The 21545-nt window shown below is 46.3% G+C and overlaps 1 protein-coding gene across 1 annotated transcript; it reads left to right on the top strand.

Moving 5' to 3' along the window:
• The first annotated feature begins 1624 nt into the window (after positions 1-1624).
• Positions 1625-17606, top strand: LOC118943584 (E3 SUMO-protein ligase RanBP2-like). The gene is made up of 14 exons (XM_036959065.1): positions 1625-2244; positions 2577-2672; positions 2850-3083; positions 3202-3358; positions 3730-8544; positions 12109-12195; positions 12310-12515; positions 12638-13502; positions 13655-13765; positions 13915-14060; positions 15130-15403; positions 15512-15687; positions 15803-15976; positions 16196-17606. The coding sequence occupies exons 1-14, from the start codon at positions 1669-1671 to the stop codon at positions 16499-16501; spliced, it is 8223 nt and encodes a 2740-aa protein (XP_036814960.1). The 5' UTR covers positions 1625-1668; the 3' UTR covers positions 16502-17606.
• Positions 17607-21545: the final 3939 nt, after the last annotated feature.

A 21545-nucleotide genomic window follows, 5' to 3' on the forward strand; every position in this document is an offset into this window, starting at 1 on the left:
GCATCTTACGCAGTCTTTCTTTTCGCAACCCTGCGTCTTGGTCAGAACAGCTCCCCTGGGCAGAATACGCCCACAACTCGCTTCCTTCGTCTGCGACCGGGCGATCTCCTTTTCAGAGTAGCCTCGGGTACCAGCCTCCGCTGTTCTCATCTCAGTTCGCCGAGTCCAGCGTCCCCTCCGCTCAGGCTTTTGTCCAACGTTGCGAGCGCACCTGGAAGAGGGTCAGGTCTGCACTTTGCCGTTATAGGGCGCGGGTGAGAGCTGCTAATAAACGTAGAACTAAGAGTCCTAGATATTGTCGCGGTCAGAGAGTTTGGCTCTCCACTCAGAACCTTCCCCTTAAGACAGCTTCTCGCAAGTTGACCCCGCGGTTCATTGGTCCGTTCCGTATTTCTCAGATCATTAATCCTGTCGCAGTGCGACTTCTTCTTCCGCGATATCTTCGTCGCGTCCACCCGGTCTTCCATGTCTCCTGTGTTAAGCCCGTTCTTCGCGCCCCCGCTCGTCTTCCCCCCCCCCCCCCCCATCCTTGTCGAGGGCGCACCTATCTACAGGGTCCGTAAGATTTTGGACATGCGTCCTCGGGGCCGTGGTCACCAGTACCTAGTGGATTGGGAGGGGTACGGTCCTGAGGAGAGGAGTTGGGTTCCCTCTCGGGACGTGCTGGACCGTTCGCTGATCGATGATTTCCTCCGTTGCCGCCAGGTTTCCTCCTCGAGTGCGCCAGGAGGCGCTCGGTGAGTGGGGGGGTACTGTCCTCATTCACGCACCTGACAACGTCTCTTTCACGATTTGGTTCCTGACGTTCACGAAAAAGATCTGTTCAATAGCAAAGGACCCATCACTAATTTGCTGTCGTGTTTGAGGTAGAAGCGGTAACATGAATGAACATTCCAGAATCTATACTACTGATGGGTTTGGATTTCTGAGCTTTAACTATTATTAATCATTAGTTCTAATAGAGACATGAGGGGTGCAATAGCCCAGAGTTTACACCAGGAGATGTCTGTAGGAGGGAGTGTTATGGTGGGTGGGAGGGGCTGAATGCAGGGAAAGCAGTCACGTGGCAGTACTGATAAGGGGAGAGAGCCGTGGATAAGGGGGTCGAGGTCAGGTCACGTTAAGGGAAAAGGAACCGTTTATTGCCCATATCACTTCGTTTCCTGCCTAGCAATAAAGATGTATAGCAATGTTTAGCGAGAAGGAGGAGATTCCACCTAAAGTGGGGTACATATACCACCACTATTGTAACCATGCCTTTGTCGATTCAGCTGTTCGATCCTTTGGGAAGAATAAACTTGGTTTAAAAATAAACTTGTCTGTCAAGTTTTTACTCTGATAATTAGAACCTAACACTATCAACACTTTTTTCTACCTGCAAATACAGATATGAAAAATACAAGTTTTGTTTATTTAATCTGTTAGTTAAAGTGTGGATACATTTGATCAGTTTTAACTTTCCATCACTTACGTTTCCTAAGAGAGTCCTGTTTTAACAATCCTAGCCTGGCCTCTGTCCAACACCACACCCCCTACAGACAGAGTACAGCACAAACAACACCCACCGAATCAGGAAACGTTCCCAATCTCCCACACAACAAGCATTTCCAGAGAAACGAAACTGATCTGTGATACTTTGCTGCTCAGCCTGTTGATGTGTTTACTATAATGGCAGATGCAATGGACTTGATGAATTGTTCAATTTGCCTGGATCTACTGAAAGATCCGGTGGCTATTCCCTGTGGACACAACTACTGTATGGGCTGTATTGAGGACTGCTGGAATCAGGGTGATCTTAACGGTGTCTACAGCTGCCCAAACTGCAGAAAGACCTTTACCCCGAGGCCTGTTCTGAACAAAAATACTCTACTGGTTGAATTGGTGGAGAAACTGAAGAATACAGGACTACATGCTGCTTTAGCTGCTCACTGTTATGCTGAACCTGGAGATGTGGAGTGTGATTTCTGCATTGGGAGAAAACTCAAATCTGTGAAATTCTGTCTGGTGTGTCTGGCCTCTTACTGCGAGACTCATCTACAGCCTCATTATGAAGTAGCTCCATTAAAGAAGCACAAGCTGGTCAAAGCATCCACACAACTCCATGAGATGATCTGCTCTCATCATGACAAACTGCTGGAGGTTTACTGCCGTACAGATCAGCAGTGTATCTGTTATCTTTGTACAGTGGATGAACATAAAGGCCATGATACAGTGTCAGCTGCAGCAGAAAGAAATGAAAAACAGGTAAGGACATGAGCTTTGTATTTCACTCTCATGTCTATTACCACAGTTGATTACTAAGGAAGTGTTCTAAGGGCACAAACAGGAAAAAGCCTGATGCACCATAAAATATCCTGTGCCTCTTATTAAGTCTTATTGTCTTATGAAGTCTACTCTACATTCTAAATCTATTCTACATTTGAATTATACTTTTCTTATTTTTATTACCTCACGGTTTTGATTTACGTTGGGTTTTTAAAATATTAAAATCTATCAACATTTGATATTGTACATAGCACAATACTTTCTTTGATTTGGTGTTTTTGTGATGTATTTATTTATTTATTTTTGTTCAGAAACAGTTGGATGAGAAACAGCAGATATTAAAGCAGAGAATCCAGAAGACGGAGATGGGGGTGTTGGAGGCGAGACAGTCTATACAGTTTGTCAAGGTAATTCTTGAAGAGGTCCTTTGGCTGATGGCCTTCTCAAAAAATGACTTTTTTTTGTCTAAGAAACTGTAATCCTACTGAGCACCACTGTGGGGAACGAGCTGACTAGGGTCCTGATGAGAGCTGAGTGAGCGGAATGGTTGAAGTGGGCCCTGTCCTCTCTGTGTGTCCTAACAGAGCTCTGCACAGGCAGCAGTGGAGGACAGTGAGAGGATCTTTCCTGAGCTTATCCGCTCCATTGAGAGAAGGAGCTCTAAGGTGAAGCAGCTGATCAAAGCCAAGGAGATGGCTGAAGTGAGTCGAACTGAAGGACACCTGAAGCAACTGGAGGAGGAGGTGGTTGAGCTAAGGAGGAAAGACGCTGAGCTGGAGCAGCTCTCACACACAGAGGATCACATCCATTTCCTCAAGGTGACATCACTCATTCTGTTAACAGAGGAAACAGCCTCTCTAGACTTCTGTGGTATGCCCCAAAAAAATCTCCTTTCTATGGTTACATGACTTTACCTTGTTTTCTGATCTCTCATAGAGTTTCCAGTCTTTCTCTGTCCCGCCGGGAATTGAGGGCTTACCCAGCACTTTTAACCCTCATGTCTCCATTGAGGATGTCAAGAAGTCCCTCTCTGAACTACAAGACCGAATGGAGAATGTATTCAATGAGGAAATGGTAAAGATATCTAGAAAAGGTAAAGCTTATATCTCATGCATACAGAACAATGAAGACTATATTTTAGTGATATATATATGCTCTGTTATACGCTCTGTTCAATTAAAAGTCCAATCTGCAATATTTATTGATATATATACACATGTATTACCTCAGCATAACCCACAAGATACACAAACAAGTGTTTATAGTTAAAAATGATGTTTAAATCTATCCTTTGATCTTGTCCTTGCATCATTTCAGTTACTTATTTGAAAGAGGTTACATTTCTCCAGCCCCACCCCACTGCTTTAAAACAAACCATGTGGCTGGCTGCTGTTTGGCTAGGGAAAAAATAATAACAATTGTGCCTTTTAAAAATGTATTTATCTAACTTTTTTCCTTTTGAAGTTGGATATGCCTTTCATTTAGCCAGTAGCCCAATGAGGAAAATCCTCTTCTGCTTTGGAGAATGCACCCCTGGCTTCAGCTTCCAACCAGTTATCAGTCCCTCCAAGTCCCCGGCCAAGCTGAACCGGATCAGGGTGTCTGTGGACGAGGACCAGGACGTGACTCAAGACAAACAGGCTACTAAAACCAAAGTCTTTACTGGTGGGTCAGCTTCAGTGGGAGGATTTACTTTTAGATTTGGGGCCGACTCTCAGCCCACCACCAACCCTCCCATCCCTGAGTCTGGCTACTTCATCAAGCCCTTCATCGTACCTGTCCAACCAGCTAAGAGCATTGGGCGAAAGCCTGTGGACTTTGGGAAGATGTCTTTTGGCCAGCCAATCCCTGCTGAGCCTCCTAAAGTGCTTAGCTTTGGTGCTGGAATAGTCGCCCAGTCCACTCCATCATCCGCTGCCTTTAAATTCAACTCCAACTTTAAATCCAATGACGGGGACTTCACCTTCAAGTCCAAAAACAATGAGAGCCTGTTAGGTCTTCTGACGTCAGACATTCCCACCAAATCAGAGGACCCCTCAGAGGGGAAGCCCCAATATCCTCCTAGCCTGGGAGGGATACTTACCTTTGGCACTAAAAGCGCTCTTGGGTTCTCCTTTAATGACTCAATCCAGATCCAGGACAAACCAAACCTGTTTGGAAAATTTGACCAGCCATTTAGTTTCACTGATGTAACCACGCCGGTATTTGGGCTGGCAAACACAGCAGTGGAGGAGAAGGGAGCCGAGAGCAATAACGACAGCACTCATGTGGAGGAGGACAAGAATGGGCCTCACTTTGAGCCTATTGTGCCCCTCCCTGACAAAGTAGACGTGAAGACTGGAGAGGAGGAAGAGAAGGAGATGTTCTGTAACAGGGCCAAGCTGTTCAGATTCGATGCGGAGACAAAAGAGTGGAAAGAGAGAGGTATCGGCTTAGTCAAAATCCTAAAGCACAATACATCAGGGAAAGTGCGTCTACTGATGAGGAGGGAGAAGGTTCTAAAGGTCTGTGCTAACCACTACATCACGCCAGATATGCTCCTGAAACCAAATGCTGGATCTGACAAGTCCTGGGTCTGGAATGCCGTTAATTATGCGGATGAGGAACCAAGGCCTGAGCAACTGGCCATCCGGTTCAAAACGGAAGACGAGGCATTGCTCTTCAAGACAAAGTTTGAAGAGGCTCAGAAGATCGTTCCCAAATCTCCAGAAAAGCAGCAAGATCAGTCATGTAGGGAAAAAAAATATCCTAAACACTCTGCCCCAGAGGCGACAAACTTTGGTGCCCAGTTTGCAAAGAAGTACGGGGAGTGGGACTGCAATGTGTGCTGTGTAAGAAATGCAGCTAAAGTTATGCAGTGTGTTGTCTGCCAGACTGCCAACCCTAATGCCCCATCAAAGCTGGACAGCGCACCGGCTACTGACATCAAAGGCTTTACTAGTGGGGCAGCTTCAGTGGGAGGATTTACTTTTGGATTTGGAGCTGACTCGTCAAAAGACACCAGCAGCGCAGGATCTATTGGAAAAGGATTTGGGTCTTTTGGAGCTCATATACCCTCCTCCTTTACGTTTGGAACCAGTGGCACCACTTATATACCTGCTGCTGGTTTTGGTGCCCAGTTTGGAAAGAGGCAAGAAACCACAAAAGTATCAGCAGAATCAAAGCCCTCAACCATGCCATTTGGCTCTGGATTTGGTGTGCAGTTCGGCATAAATCCAGGGCAGTGGGACTGCGATACATGCACTTTAAGAAATGAGGCATTTGCAAACAGATGTCTCTCTTGTCAAACTCCTAACCCTTCAGGAAAACCTGCTGCTGGTGCCCCAGCTTTGGCAACCCTCTCAATTGGGTCTGGATTTGGTGCACAGTTTGGCAAAAAACCAGGGCAGTGGGAGTGTGACACGTGTCTTGTTAGAAATGAGGAGTCTGCTAGCAGTTGTGTTTCTTGTCAAACTCCAAACTCTGTAGCCAAAACAGATGTAGATGAAGCAGCAGAATCAAAGCCCTCAACCATGCCATTTGGTGCCCCGGCTTTGGCAACCCTCTCAACTGGGTCTGAATTTGGTGCCCAATTCAGCAAAAAGCTAGGGCAATGGGACTGTGATACATGCGTTGTAAGAAATGAGGCTTCTTCAAGCAGTTGTGTTTCTTGTCAAACTCCTAACCCTTCAGCAAAATCAACAGTAGAGGTAGCACCAACAACAGAGCCAACAGTGTCAGACTTTGGTGCTGCTTTTTCAAGGAAGGATGGACAATGGGACTGTGACACCTGTCTAGTGAGGAATGATGCATCTGCCTCTAAGTGTGTTTCCTGCCAGACACCCAACCCCAATGCTAGCAGCTCCTCTCTTAGGGCCATGTTTGCCAGGCAGGAGAGACAGTGGGACTGTGACACATGTCTAGTCAGAAACAACGACTCTGCTAGTCAATGTGTCTCCTGTCAGATGCCCAATCCCAATTTTAAGAGCATAGCCACAGCCGCCACTTCCAGCTCATCCTTCAGCTTTAACTTCGGGAGTCGGACTGCCTCTACTCAACCCACAGGCACTGGGTTTAAAGCGAACTTCAAGGGTGACAGCTCTTTGCAGTTTGGCACAGGCAAAGTTGATAAAAGTTCCCCTGCATCCTTCAAGTTTGAGACCCCTCCTCAGGCTGAAAGCAGTACCCCCAGTGCTGCAGGCTTCTCTTTCACCATGCCCATCCCAGCAGGTGGCTTTAAGTTTGGCACTCAGGAAACTGCAAAGGAAACCCTACCAGCTGAAACTCAGACCCCTGCTTCAGGGTCTGCGTCAATGTTCCTGAAGAATATCGCAGAGCAGCACAGAGAGAAGGAATTTGGTGTCAGTGTATATGCATCAGTGCTGTCAGTGGACAAGACGGGTCAGGATGAAAATCCCCTCTTCATTGGCAAACCCAACGACTTCAGTTTTGCAGACTTGGCTAAAAACTCACAAGGAGACTTCCAGTTTGGTCAGACTGACTCCAATTTCAAAGGCTTCACCCGCGCTGGTGAGCAGCTGTTCACATCCCTTCAGTCAAACCAGAGGGCAGACACCTCAGCTGACCAGGATGAAGAGGGCATATACAAGACAGAGGATATTGACGATATCCAGTTTGAGCCTGTGGTCCAGATGCCAGAGAAAGTGGACCTGGTCACAGGAGAAGAGGACGAACAGGCTCTCTACTCTCAGAGAGTGAAGCTCTTCAGGTTTGATGGAGACATCAGCCAGTGGAAGAAGAGGGGCGTTGGGGTCCTCAAGTTCCTGAAGAACGCCACCAATGGCAGGCTCAGGGTGCTGATGAGGAGAGAGCAGGTCCTGAAGGTGTGTGCCAACCACTGGATCACCACCACCATGAACCTGAAGCCCTTGGCTGGCTCCGACAAGGCCTGGATGTGGCTGGCTAATGACTTCTCTGATGGAGATGCCAGACTGGAGCAACTCGCTGCCAAGTTTAAAACCCCTGAGCTGGCTGAAGAGTTCAAGCTGAAGTTTGAGGAGTGTCAGAGGCTCCTGTTAGACATCCCACTGCAGACTCCTCACAAGCTTGTTGACACAGGCAGAACTGCACATCTCATCCAGAAGGCAGAGGAGATGAAGTCCGGCCTGAAAGATCTTAAATCTTTCCTGACCGATGACAAAACCAAGATCAAGGATGACGACAGCCATGCTAACATCACGACAGCCAGTAACACCTCTGGTCTGAATATCAAGCCCCACGCAGAGAACACTGGCCCTACCTTAGAATGGGACAACTATGACCTGAGAGAGGAGGCTCTGGACGACAGTGCTGACACCTCTGTCTACGCCTTACCCCTGGAAAGCAGCCCAATCAGGAAGAACCTCTTCTGCTTTGGAGAATCCACAGAGGGCTTCAACTTCAGCTTCCAGCCTGTCGTCAGTCCCGCCAAGTCGCTGGCCAAGATGAACCAGAGCGGGGTGTCTGCGGACGAGGAGCAGGACATTAGCCAGGAGGAGGAGCGGGACGGCCTGTACTTTGAGCCTGTGGTTCCCCTGCCAGATCTGGTGGAGATCTCCACTGGAGAGGAGAATGAAAACGTGTGTTTCAGCCACAGGGCAAAGCTGTATCGCTATGACAAAGACCTGAACCAGTGGAAGGAGAGAGGCATCGGAGACCTCAAGATACTGCAGAACTGCGATACCAAACGAGTCAGACTCATCATGAGGAGAGACCAAGTCCTGAAAATCTGCGCCAACCATTGGGTCACATCTTCTATGAAGTTGGAGCCCATGAAGGGTGCTGAGAAGGCATGGGTCTGGAGCGCTATTGACTTTGCCGAGGTAACTAAGGGAAATGTTGAGCAGTTAGCTGTGAGATTCAAACTGAAGGATGTGGCTAACTCCTTCAGAGATATATTTGACCAGGCTAAAACTGCCCAAGAGAATGAGATTCTGGTCACTCCAATCGCCTCCAGTGAGACCTTTACTCAGGAGGAAGCAATAGCGACGGGGACAACCGTGTGTGGACGAGCTGCTGTGGCCATCCTGGAGGAGACCACCACAGAACGGACGGAGCTGTATCATGAGACTTTACACACCCCTGACTGTAAGTCCTCCACCGGTACTCCACATAGCCCTCTCAACCTCTCCAGGATGGTGATGTCCCCACCCAAGTTCCTCTTTGGAACAGACTCTCTCCAAAAGTTTTACGGCAGCAGCCCACCGTCATCCAAGGAGGATAGTTCTCCAGAGAGCTCCAAGGTTAAAGACAGCAGTCGGACCTCCCAGCCTTTAACTGCATTCAAAATCTCAGAAAAGGGTAAGCCTTTTGTTTTCATTTCTTGATCGTTTTTGTTGATATTGTGGTTCAGAGTAAACCGCTTGTTTTTGAATGGTGACGCCCATTATGGAGTTTTCACATAATTTGACCACATTGTGTTGTGATTCCATTCATGTCCCATTGGTTTATCGCATTGCTCCTCCGCATTGCTCCTCCGCATTGCTCCTCCCAGCAGCCTTGTGTTCGTAGGACAGAACATAACCGTCACTCCCATTAGCCTAACTCCACTCTTCCTCACATTTGCTATTTTGATATAGGTTGTTTGATATGATAGCTGATGTAATGGATTATAATCCATTACATTTAGTATATTATACAGAATAATGCAGTCACAAGTTTTATTGCAGGCTTTGTCTTCATGAAGGCAGAAATGGGGACAGGACATAGTTAGAGGACTCTAGATTAGGCCTTGGCAATTCCAGTCCTCGGGGGCCAGATTGGTGTCACACTTTTGTCCTCTAACTATGCCCTGTCCCCACCATTCTTAGAGTAGTCAACTGGGTGGGAAGGATCACATGATTTCATCCGAGTCATCTGCCAGTAAATTTTACTTCTGAGCAAACACTAGGTGGCAGTGTGCACCCTTTCAGTTTGTTTGCCAACTAGGAGGAGAAGGAGGAGGTAATAATAATGGAGATTGCCTCAATGGCGCTGCCCGTGAGCTTACAGACACCATAATGGAACATATAAAGATATCTCTAGCATTCTCTATGGGACAGGACCGAAATATAGAAAGATTGATATAGGCCTAATCCATTACGTTTATTTAATGCAATGACGTTCAGCAACTTGAAGCTAACCAAAGATGCATTCATACATTTTCATTTCTTAATCCAACCACCCCCAATTCTAGTTTGTCTCACATGCCAACCATTATTTTGTAGGATTGGACTTTAGGCTTTTCAAAGATAACCCAAAGACTTTTTGGACCAGCACCTCATCCACCCAATTTGAGCCCCCAGGTACTCTGTCACTACACTATGTGTGTTCTGTGACACATCACCTACACAGCTGGCACCTGTCTGGCCTTGCCTGGTAGCCGGTCTTAACCAGCACGCAACGAGTGGAACATGCAGTGCATTCGGAAAGTTTTCAGAGACAGTAGATTTTTTCCCACATTTTGTTACATTGGTCTTATTCTAAAAATGATTTAAAAAAAAAAATAACGGTCCTCATCAATCTACACACAATACCCTACAATGACAAAGCAAGGTTTTTAGACATTTTTGCAAATTTATAAAAAATAAACGGAAATATTACATTTTATAAAAGTATTCAGACCCTTTACTCAGTACTTTGTTGAAGCACCTTTGGCAGTGATTACAGCCTAGAGTCCTCTTGGGTATGATGATACAAGCTTGGCACACCTGTATTTGGGGAGTTTCTCCCATTCTTCTTTGCAGATCCTCTCAAGCTCTGCCAGGTTGGATTGGGAGCGTCGCTGTACAGCTATTTTCAGGTCTCTCCAGAGATATTAGATTGGGTTCAAGTCCGGTCTCTGGCTGGGCCACGCAAGGACATTCAGAGACTTGTCCTGAAGCCACTCCTATGTTGTCTTGACTGTGTGCTTAGCGTTTGTCCTGTTGGAAGGTGAACCTTCGCCCCAGTCCTGAGTGCTCGGGAGCAGGTTTCATCAAGGATCTTTTTGTACTTTGCTCTGTTCATCTTTCCTTTGATCCTGACTAGTCTCCCAGTCCCTGCTGCTGAAAAACATCCCCACAGTATGAGGCTGCCACCACCATGCTTCATCGTAGGGATGGTGCCAGATTTCCTCCAGATGTGACCCTTAGCATTCAGGTCAAAGAGTTCAATATTGGTTTCACCAGAGAATCTTGTTTCTCATGGTGTGAGAGTCCTTCAGACCCCTTTTGGCAAACTCCAAGCTGGCTGTCATGTGCATTTTACTGAGGAGTGGCTTCCGTCTGGCCACTCTACAATAAAAGCCTGATTGGTGGAGTGCTGCAGATATGGTTGTCTTTCTGGAAGGTTCTCCCATCTCCAGGTTCTCCCATTTCTGGAGCTCTGTCATCAGAGCTCTTGGTCATCACCATCTTGGTCACACCCTGACCAAGGCCCTTCTCCGCCAATTGCTCAGTTTGGCCTGGGGGCCAGCTCTAGGAAGAGTATTGGTGGTTCTAAACTATTTCATTTAAGATTGATGGAGGCCACTGTGTTCTAGAGGACCTTCAATGCTGCAGAAATGTTTTGGTACCCTTCCTCAGATCTGTGCCTCGACACAATCCTGTTTCAGAGTTCTAAGGACAATTCCTTCGAACTCATAGCTTGGTTTTTGCTCTGATATGCACTGTCAAGTGTTGAACCTTACATAGACAGGTGTGTGCCATTCCAAATCACGTCTAATCAATTAAATATGCAAAACATTATTGTCCTCCTGAGTGGCTCAGCGGTCTAAGGCACTGCATCACAGTGCTTTATGTGTCACTACAGATTTGGATTCGATCCCGGGCTGAGTCGCAGCCGGATGAGGTGATGCACAATTGGCCCAGCGTCAACCGGGTTAGGGGAGTGTTTGGCCAGCCGGGATGTCCCTGTCCCATCGCGCTCTAGTGACTGCTGCGGCTTGGCAGGGTTGTGTTTTGGAGGATGCAACCTTCTCCTCTCCCAAGTCTGTACTGGAGTTGCAGCGATGGGACAAGACTGTAAACATCAATTGGATATCAAAATTGGGGAGGAATTTTTTTTATTTTTTTATTTTTTACACGGGGAGATTCCAGCCATGCTTGCTGACAGAAATGTGCTGTCACACACACATTTGTAGTCCAGGATGTGTAGCAACAGTGTAAAATCAAATCCCACTCTGGTTCGGTTTGTTCCAGAGATTTACAATATGTCCCAGTGAAAGAGCCAGAGTTGAAACTCCGGTAGCATGTTCTGTATGTCACAAGCAAAACTTGTTCTACCACTAGACAGTAATCTTTGAATTGGTTTTAGAGCAGCAGGAAGAAATGGTATAACTGCTATCCTCTATGGTTGGCCTCATGTACACTATAGATCCATGGTTCTAATGTTTATGATGCTTTTGAGATTGACTTACTCAGTAGTAATAGCATTGTCAGAGATATAGGAGACTTCTCGCTCGGTGTGGTGAAATGCACGGTGTCAATTCTTTTAGATGCATGTGTTTTGATGAGGAACTAACCCTAGACATGCACCTATCTGCTTAGTGAAATGGTTTTGTGACTTTCTAGTTAATAAAATGTTAGCCTGCCTTTTAGAATCAAATTACAGTTTCTGTAGGAAGGGGGCCTCCTGACTGAGTTGTCTCACCATTTGTGTTGTGTTATAGCACCCTCCCATGCGGAGGCCGACAGTGAGGTGGAAGTGGTGTATGTGAGGCAGCCAACAGTTGAGCAGGCTTTTCTGGCTAGGGAACTCCTGCTGCCTCTCACCTTCTTCTGCTACCAGAACGAACCAGGATATACCAGCGACGACCAGACTGATTTTTTTTACCTGCATGAGCAACCGTTTGGTAATTGTAGTTGACAGTGTTGCTAACGTTAGTTTGTGCTGTGAATATTGCAGATGAGGACTTTGAGACAGCAGTTAAAGCCCTGAATGGAAAACTGTACCGGGATCCTCCTGAGAGAGAGGCTGCAAGTGCAGGTTCTGGTAAGTTTCATGGCCAAAGCAGCTATAGAGATGGGTATGAATAGGACAGGTTGGAGTGAAATTTCTCCTCAAAAGTTACTTCACGAATAACCTGCCCCACTCGTCTCCTCTCAGCAGGCCAGGCCGAGGCAGGTGTTGAAGGTCTGGACCCGGAGGTTGAGGTTTTATGGGAGAAGAGGCCAACTCCAGAGGAGGAACAGAAAGCCAGGAACCTGCAGCTGCCTTCAACCTTCTTCTGTGGTGTAGGCAGCGACAGCGAGGCAGAGAAGGACAAGCCAGAGGACTTTGAGACAGAGTTCCGCAAAGCACAGGAGGCTCTGGTGAGATTATATGATATGCATTTGTTTGCACAAAGGTAAACAACTTATGTGGCATTGGGTTATAAGAAATTGAAAGTGGTTCTCTCAAGCAAATGTTAACTGTTTTAGTTATTGTGTTTCAGGATGCTGAGAGAAGCTCAGACCCTGTTTCATCTGAGGATGTGTCCTCCAGCACCTGCGATTCAGTGCCAGAACAACAGGTCCCAGACCAGTACCCCAGCAGCCAGGAACAGGCTTCAGATCAGTCTGGGGCAGAAGTCCAGTCCACTACAGCAGAAGAACAGGTCTCAGATAAGTCCTTAACCATACAGGAGGCTGAAATCCCAACCCCAGGTAGCCAGGAACAAGCCACAGAACAGTCGGTTACCATCCAGGAGGCAGAAGTCCAGTCTTCTACAGCAGAGGAACATGTCCCAGATCAGTCCTTAACCATACAGGAGGCTGAAATCCCAACCCCAGGTAGCCAGGAACAAGCCACAGAACAGTCGGTTTCCATCCAGGATGCTGACATCCAGTCCTCTACAGCAGAAGAACAGGTCTCAGTTCAGTCATTAACCATTCAGGAGGCAGAGGTCCAGTCCTCTACAAAGGAGCAGCAGACTCCAGATCAGTCAGACTCCACTTCAACACCATCGCAGACTGCCGTCTCCCGCAGCAGGGAGCAGGCTACAACTCCAAACCCTTCAGAAAAACCTGCTGCTAGTGCCCCAGCTTTGGTAACCCCCTCATTTGGTTTTGGATTTGGTGCACAGTTTGGCAAAAAGCCAGGGCAGTGGGAGTGTGACATGTGTCTTGTTAGAAATGAGGAGTCTGCAAGCAGTTGTGTTTCTTGTCAAACTCTAAACCCTGCTGCCAGCAGCGGGGAACAGGTTCCAGATCAGTCAGACTCTACTCCTGCAGCTACCAGCAGCAGCCCTATAGACCTGTCTGCCAAGAAGACCTCTGAGCCAGACTCCAATACTACATTTACTACAACCACTACTCAGGGTATGAAACATTTATCACTGCAAAGCCTTTTGAATTCTACCCACACTTAACTCTAGGCAATGCCTTCTATGTCCTCCCAGCAACACAATCCCACTTCTGACACAAATGCAGCAAACTGAGCTGTCTTCTCTTCCTTACTTTCTCTTTTACAGATGCTCCTAACTCATTTGGCTCATTGGGCTTCAGTGCTCTAGGAGGGGAAGGATTCTCCTTTGCTGATCTGCCACAGAACACTGGGGGGGAATTTGCCTTTGGAAAACAAGGTTGGTACTTCTAAGTTTTCTGAATACGATTGACTGAAGAAAATTCAATATGATGTGTGTTCTTAAGATTTCTATTCGTCACCATGACAACTGAGCTTTGTTTCAGTGAAAACAAACATTTCATTTAACTTTTTATCTTTCATTGTTAGATTCCAACTTCTCGTGGGCGAACGCCGGGGCTACGTTGTTTGGAGCTGCAGACCCAGCCAAAGCTGACGGAGGGGAGGAGGAGTGTGATGAAGGGGACACTAATAATGTGGGCATTGACTTTGAACCCATAGTCTCTCTACCAGAGGTACTTATCAATGCACTGCTACTCATCTATCTCCACTTCCCCTTACTGGGAATGTCATGTTATGAAGTAAAGTAAGTAGCCTTGGTGTGTGCGAGCCAGAACGGCTCATAGGAGCAGACCGGTTTCTGTAGTGAGGCAGCTTGTTGTACAAGTACACCGCCTGGACAGGACACCAGTCTAACGCAGGGCCTTACCCCAATCTCGCTTTTTAAAGGAAAAATCAAAATAAAACCACAAATTCTTTAATTTACAGGGTTAAATAACACTAAAATGTGAGAAACATTTTTTGTGAATTTATTTTTCATTTTGCCATCATAATAAGGTTTGTAGCAACATGGAAATTTGTTGCATCTCAAGTCGTCTACAAAATCCACAGTGCAATGCTCTTTCTACGGGCAAACGTAGCTACACGCTATAATACAGAAGATAATATCAGCATGTTAGTTAGCTGTAAAATCTCCTAAACAAACTGCACTATCAATTTAGGAGTCTACAATCTCACCGTGTTCAAACTGCAGATCGATGTGCCTTACAGAGTGGAGTCTCTAAGGCACATGGGAAACATTGAGAGAAGACATCCTCCCGAGTTGTGACATCAGCCAGTATTGAAATCTGACATGTATGATAGATGATTTTGCGATCTAAAAGGCTTATTCCTCTTCATTTCCAGTGTAGTGAGCGACTTTATCACAGTGCTACGTCATACCGGAGGCATTTCTGCCTGCTCGAACCACAATAACTCTGATACACATGAAAACATGAAATTACCCAGGGAATCGATAGAACATCACTCATAGATGCACAAAAACAGTATAACGTTCAAAATGGGTGAACCTTTCCTTTAATGCTGAGTTCCAAGCAGAGACTCTACGTCATTGTTATAACTGACTAAATGTGTTCTAGGTGGAGGCATAGAATGTGGAGTAATGCCAGCTCTACACTATCTATATGACAGAGAATCTTGCACGTTCTACTCAATACATTTCTATATGAGTTCTGTAATCTTACACCCTCCTGATTAATGAGCCCTTGGTCTCGTCATTAACCTGCATGTAACTGTGTTGTCCAGGTGGAGACTAAGTCAGGGGAGGAGGATGAGGAGATCCTGTTTAAGGAGCGTACCAAGCTGTACCGCTGGGAGAGAGACCTGGGCCAGTGGAAGGAGAGGGGTGTGGGAGACATCAAGATCCTCTTCCACCCCGATAAGAGGTTCTACCGGGTGCTGATGAGGAGGGAGCAGGTGCTGAAGGTCTGTGCCAATCACACCATCTGTCAGAGCATGGAGCTCAAACCCATGAACACCTCTAACCAAGCCCTAGTCTGGACAGCTACTGACTTTTCAGGTAGGTCTATACATAGCTCGGCAACACACACACAAAGCTACATAAATATATTGATTCGTATATAATTTGAATTGATAAATATTTTTTATCAACAACAAAAAAATCCAGAGGGTGAGGGTAAGGTGGAACAGTTGGCAGCCAAGTTTAAGACCGCGGAGCTGGCCGAGAGTTTCAGGAAGGTCTTCTGTGAGTGTCAGAGTCGAATGAGCCAATCAGAGGCCTCCACCCTCTCCTCCCCCCAGCTGTCCAGGGTACAGGAACATTCCAGAGACACCAATCCCCAGGTCAGTGTTTCCCCTGTCTGCTAATGTATAGGTGGACCGCCTACCACTTTTGTCCCCTCCACCTACAATAATGTTTCATAATATTTCTAAAGAATCCACCAAACCCTGCCCCCAGGTGTACCTCTCTATCTCCGCTGACGACGAGCCCCTGGGAACGGTCACCATAGAACTGTTCTCTCACATCGTCCCCAAGACAGCTGAGAACTTCAGAGCTCTGTGTACAGGACAGAAAGGCTTCGGGCTGCGCAACACTGTCTTCCACAGGGTCGTACCCGACTTCATGTGTCAGGTGAGAAGCGGGGAGTTGTGGGGTTAGCCTCAAACCAGAGTGGGGTTAGCCTCAAACCAGACAACAATCAGAGCCAAAGTGCTTTCATAACCTTCAATACCATGTTTCCCAAAACATAGGTCACAGTTAGTGCCTCTTGGAACACAAAACATTTTGTAAACCTCTGCAAGAATGTATAACTCTGCTTGGTCCGGTCTCTGTATTGTCCTCTTTCCTCAGGGTGGAGACATCACCAACCAGGATGGGACAGGAGGGAAATCCATCTACGGGCACAAGTTTGAGGATGAGAATTTTGACGTGCGCCACACAGGCCCAGGGCTGCTGTCCATGGCCAACCACGGCCGAGACACCAACAACTCCCAGTTCTTCATCACTTTGAAGAAGGCTGAGAACTTGGACTTCAAACATGTGGCCTTTGGCTTCGTCAGAGAGGGCATAGATGTTGTTCGCAGCATGGGAAAGCTGGGCACCAAGACTGGCCAACCCAGCAAGAAGATTGTCATCACCGAATGTGGACAACTGTAGAGCTTCGTTCTGTTCACTGACTGTTGACATCTCAACTGTAGAGCTGAGATCTGGTCACTGACTGTTGACATCTCAACTGTAGGGCTGAGATCTGGTCACTGACTATTGACATCTCAACTGTAGAGCTTCGTTCTGGTCACTGACTGTTGACAACTCAACTGTAGAGCTTCGTTCTGGTCACTGACATTGGACATCTCAACTGTAGGGCTGAGATCTGGTCACTGACTGTTGACATCTCAACTGTAGGGCTGAGATCTGGTCACTGACTGTTGACATCTCAACTGTAGAGCTTCGCTCTGTTCACTGACATTGGACATCACAACTGTAGGGCTGAGATCTGGTCACTGACTGGACGTCTATCGGCCTTCGCTCTGGCCATGGACTGGACAGTGATAGGTTTTCAAACTGTGGAGTGGACAACTATAGTAGGAAAATCTCAAATGAGACCCTATACCTCATGTAATGTGAAACATGTTTTTTTTTTTTACCAGAGCCCATGTGGAGTGCACTAAGGGTTCTGGTAGTGTACTACAGGGGAAATAGCGTGTCATTTGAGACAGAGATGGTCTACTTTTCATAAGTGTTAACCCACCCTGAAGGTAGCATGTGACTGTGTGAATCCCCAGTCTGTATTTTTGTGTATAATGCACATTCACTTTTCATGTGTTCCAATAAGAGTTGAAAACGCTGGTTCCTTCATAAGCTCCCTAACTTGATTGTTTTGCATAATTAAGCCTTCATTGAGATTAACAAGAAACCTTGTTTAAGAACCAACCTCTGTTCATTTGAACGATTTTCCTCTCTCCTGCTCCCTGTGAATACTTTTAGGTGTGGTGGTGTGTTTTTGTGTATACATTGATTTCATAATGTACAAATCATTGAGACGAACCTTGTTCATCTTAAACTCCGAAAGTAGGAATATGATGAACTATAACCTGCTGTGTGACACTTTGGGAGAGGGATGACATAATATCTTATGGTTGTGGAAGAACCTTCTATGGTATTCTGTTGACAAATATCACTTGGAGTTGAAACAATTCTTATGGTCAATATATAAATGATGCTGGAGAATGTCTTTAGAAATAAAGTTGCTTTATACTGATAATTATGAGGATGCCCTGTATGATTTCAAACATACACTACATGACTAAAAGTATGTGGACACCTGCTCGCTGAACATCTCATTCCAAAATCATAGTTATTAATATAGAGTTGGTCCCCCCTTTGCTGCTATAACAGACTCCACTCTTCTGGGAATGCTTTCCACTAGATGTTGGATCATTGCTACTGGGAATTGTTAAATTTACCCTTCACTAGAACTAAGTGGCCTAGCCCCAGTGATGTACTAGGCCGTACGCACTACCCTCTGTAGTGCCTTACTGTCGGATGCTGAGCAGATGCCATACAAGGCGGTGATGCAACTGGTCAGGATGCTCTCGATGGTGCAGCTATAGAACTTTTTGAAGATCTGGGGACCAATGCCAAATCTTTTCAGTCTTCTGAGGGGAATAGGCCTTGTCGTGCCCTCTTCACTACTGTGTTGGTGATGTAGACACCAAGGAACTTGAAGCACTCAACCCGATCCACTAAAGCCCTGTCGATGTGAATGGGGGCGTGTTCAGCCCTCCTTTTCCTGTAGCCCACAATCACCACACTGCCAGGTCTCTGACCTCCTCCCTATAGGCTATGTCATTGTTGTTGGTGATCAGGCCTACCACCGTTGTGTTGTCAGCAGATTTAATGATGGTGTTGGAGTCGTACTTGGCCACGCAGTCGTGGGTGAATAGGCAGTACAAGAGGGTACTAAGCACACACCCCTGAGGGGCCTCCGTGTTGAGTATCCGCATGTCTGATGTGCTGTTGCCTACCCTTACCACCTGGGGGCGGCTCGTCAGGAAGTCCAGGATCCAGTTGCAGAGGGAGGTGTTGAGTCCCAGGGGTCTTAGCTTAGTGATAAGCTTTGTGGGCACGATGGTGTTGAATGCTGAGCTGTAGTCAATGAACAACAGTCTCACATTTGTTTGTTCTAGTAGCTAGGTTTCAATCCAATTTGTGACAGCTTTTCATATGACTATTCTGAAAGAGGCCTACGCATAAAGAAAATATGCAAATATTCCCACCAGTAGTGTGTTTCCACCAAACAGACACTTTTTGCCTAAGTTTTCATGTGCCTATTAAATATCTACAGTTCAATATGTTCCATTGCATTTTGTCAAATGGCACTCAAGCATCGATCATCATGTCATCAGAATAAGACCCTCAATATTTATTGGAAAGGAGCATCGAAATCATCGTGCATTTTCACTACCCTGGGAAGTTCATCATAATTTATTTAATCTTTAGCCTAATAAACTGTATGGTTTCCCATGTTGTATTGGGAAGACCTCACACCATATCATTGTGTGACTACAAGTTTACCTTCGACGTAACGGTTATGAAATAAATATTTGTGCATTAAGGCATTTCCACTGCCTCCTCTCGCCTAGTTCATTTTCCGACACAAAAAGATCCCACCATGTCAAGCTAACAAATTATCTGTAACAGTGGAGGCTCTAAAAATTGTAAAACATTTAAAAAGTTATCCTTTTTAGATAAAACTATATAAAATATACACGTCACCAAATAATTGATTAAAACACACTGTTTTGCAATGAATGTCTACAGTAGCCTCAACAGCACTCTGTAGGGTAGCACCATGGTGTAGCAGGAGGGCAGCTAGCTTCTGTCCTCCTATTGGTACATTGACTTCAATACAAAACCTAGGAGGCTCTTGGTTCTCACCCCCTTCCATAGACTTACAAAGTAATTATGGCAATTTCCAGAGGATGTTCTCCAACCTATCAGAGCTCTTGCAGCATGAACTGACATGGTATCACCCAATCAAAGGATCAAAGAATTAATCTAGTACTGAAAGCATAAGCTACTGATAGCTAGCACTGCATGCATATCATGTGGTGAGTAGTTGACTCAAAGAGAGAGATAGACAATTGGTGAACAGTTTTCAACTAATTAATTTAATTCAAAAATGTTGGAGAAGCCAGAGACGATTGCACCGACAGATGGCCACCTCACTTCAGGTCCTTACAAAACTATGCAGTTATTTGTTTTTTTATGTACTATTTCATACATTGTTAGCCCAGAAAATGTCAAGTGTTATTACATTCAGCCGGGAAGAACTATTGGATATAAAAGCAATGTCAATTTACCATCATTACGACCAGGAATACATCTTTCCCGAAGCGGATCCTTTGTTCGGTCCTCCACCCTGGACATGCAATCTTATCCCAGAGGCCGACCCAAAACAACGCTGTCACCGCAGGAGAGGCGGATGGAGCGGCCTACTAGTCAGACCCAGAAGGCGAACACAGCATCCACCGCTCCCGAGCATATTACTTGCCAATGTCCAATCTCTAGATAACAAGGTGGACGAAATTAGGGCACGAGTTGCCTTCCAGAGAGACATCAGAGATTGTAATGTTCTCTGTTTCACGGAAACATGGCTCACTCGGGATACGTTGTCAGAGTCGGTACAGCCACCTGGTTTCTTCACGCATCGCGCCGACAGAAACAAACATCTCTCTGGTAAGATGAAGGGCCTTAACAACTCATGGTATAATCACAACAACATACAGGAACTCAAGTCCTTTTGTTCACCTGGCCTAGAATTCCTTACAATCAAATGCCAACCGCATTATCTTCCAAGAGAATTCTCTTTGATTATAGTCACAGCCGTGTATACCAATCAATCACATGGACTGGGATATGTTCCGGATAGCCTCAGACAACAACATTGATGTATACGCTGACTTGGTGAGTGACTTTGTTAGCAAGTGCATCGGTGACGTCGTACCCGCTGTGACTATTAAAACCTTCCCTAACCAGAAACCGTGGATTAATGGCAGCATTTGCGCAAAACTGAAAGCGCGAACCACCACTTTTAATCATGGCAAGGCGACCGGAAACATGACCGAATACAAAAGGTGCAGCTATTCCCTCCACAAGGCAATAAAACAAGCAAAGGGTCCGTATAGAGACAAAGTAGAGTCGCAATTCAACGGCTCAAACACGAGACGTATGTGGCAGAGTCTACAGTCAATCACGGATTACAAAAAAGAAAACCAGCCCCCTCGTGGACATAGACATCTTGCTCCCAAACAAATTAAACAACTTCTTTACTCGCTTTGAGGACACTACAGTGCCACTGACACGGCCCGCTACCAAAGCCTGTGGGCACTCCTTCTCCGTGGCCAACGTGAGTAAAACATTTAAACGTGTTAACCCTCGCAAGGCTGCCGGCCCAGACGGCATCCCTAGCCGCATCCTCAGAGCATGCACAGACCAGCTGGCTGGTGTGGTTACGGACATATTCAACCAATCCCTATCCCAGTCTGTTGTCGCCACATGCTTCAAGATGGCCACCATCGTTCCTGTTCACAAGAAAGCTAAGGTAAATGAACTAAATGACTATCGCCCCATTGCACTCACTTCTGTCATCATGAAGTGCTTTGAGAGACTAGTCAAGGATCATATCACCTCCACCCTACCTGATACCCTAGACCCTCTCCAATTTGCTTACCGCACCAATAGGTCCACTGACGATGCAATCGTCATCACACTGCCCTATCCCATCTGCACAAGAGGAATACCTATGTAAGAATGCTGTTCATTGACTACAGCTCAGCATTTAACACCATAGTACCCTCCAAACTCGTCATTAAGCTCGAGACTCTGCGTCTCGCCCTCGTCCTGTGCAACTGGGTCCTGGACTTTCTGATGGGCCGCCCCCAGGTAGTGAAGGTAGGAAACAACACCTCTACCCCGCTGATCCTCAACACTGGGGCCCCACAAGGGTGCGTACTCCCTGTTCACCCATGACTGTGTGGCCATGCACGTTTCCAACTATATCATCAAGTTTGCAGACGGCACTATAGACTGATTACCAACAACGACGAGACGGCCTACAGGGAGGAGGTGAGGGCCCTCAGAGTGTGGTGTCAGTAAAATAACCTCTCACTCAACGTGAACAAAACAAAGGAGACGATCG

This window comes from Oncorhynchus mykiss, chromosome 22 (assembly GCF_013265735.2).
Source record: "Oncorhynchus mykiss isolate Arlee chromosome 22, USDA_OmykA_1.1, whole genome shotgun sequence".
Taxonomy (NCBI): Eukaryota; Metazoa; Chordata; class Actinopteri; order Salmoniformes; family Salmonidae; genus Oncorhynchus; species Oncorhynchus mykiss.

Bases quoted from the DNA above. Each gene is read 5' to 3' on its own strand.
- LOC118943584 (XM_036959065.1), top strand. From the start codon at position 1,669: ATGGCAGATGCAATGGACTTGATGAATTGTTCAATTTGCCTGGATCTA. The intron at 15,404-15,511 runs GTAGGTCTATAC...AAAAAAATCCAG, and splicing joins GACAGCTACTGACTTTTCAG to AGGGTGAGGGTAAGGTGGAA. The intron at 15,688-15,802 runs GTCAGTGTTTCC...CCCTGCCCCCAG, and splicing joins CCAGAGACACCAATCCCCAG to GTGTACCTCTCTATCTCCGC.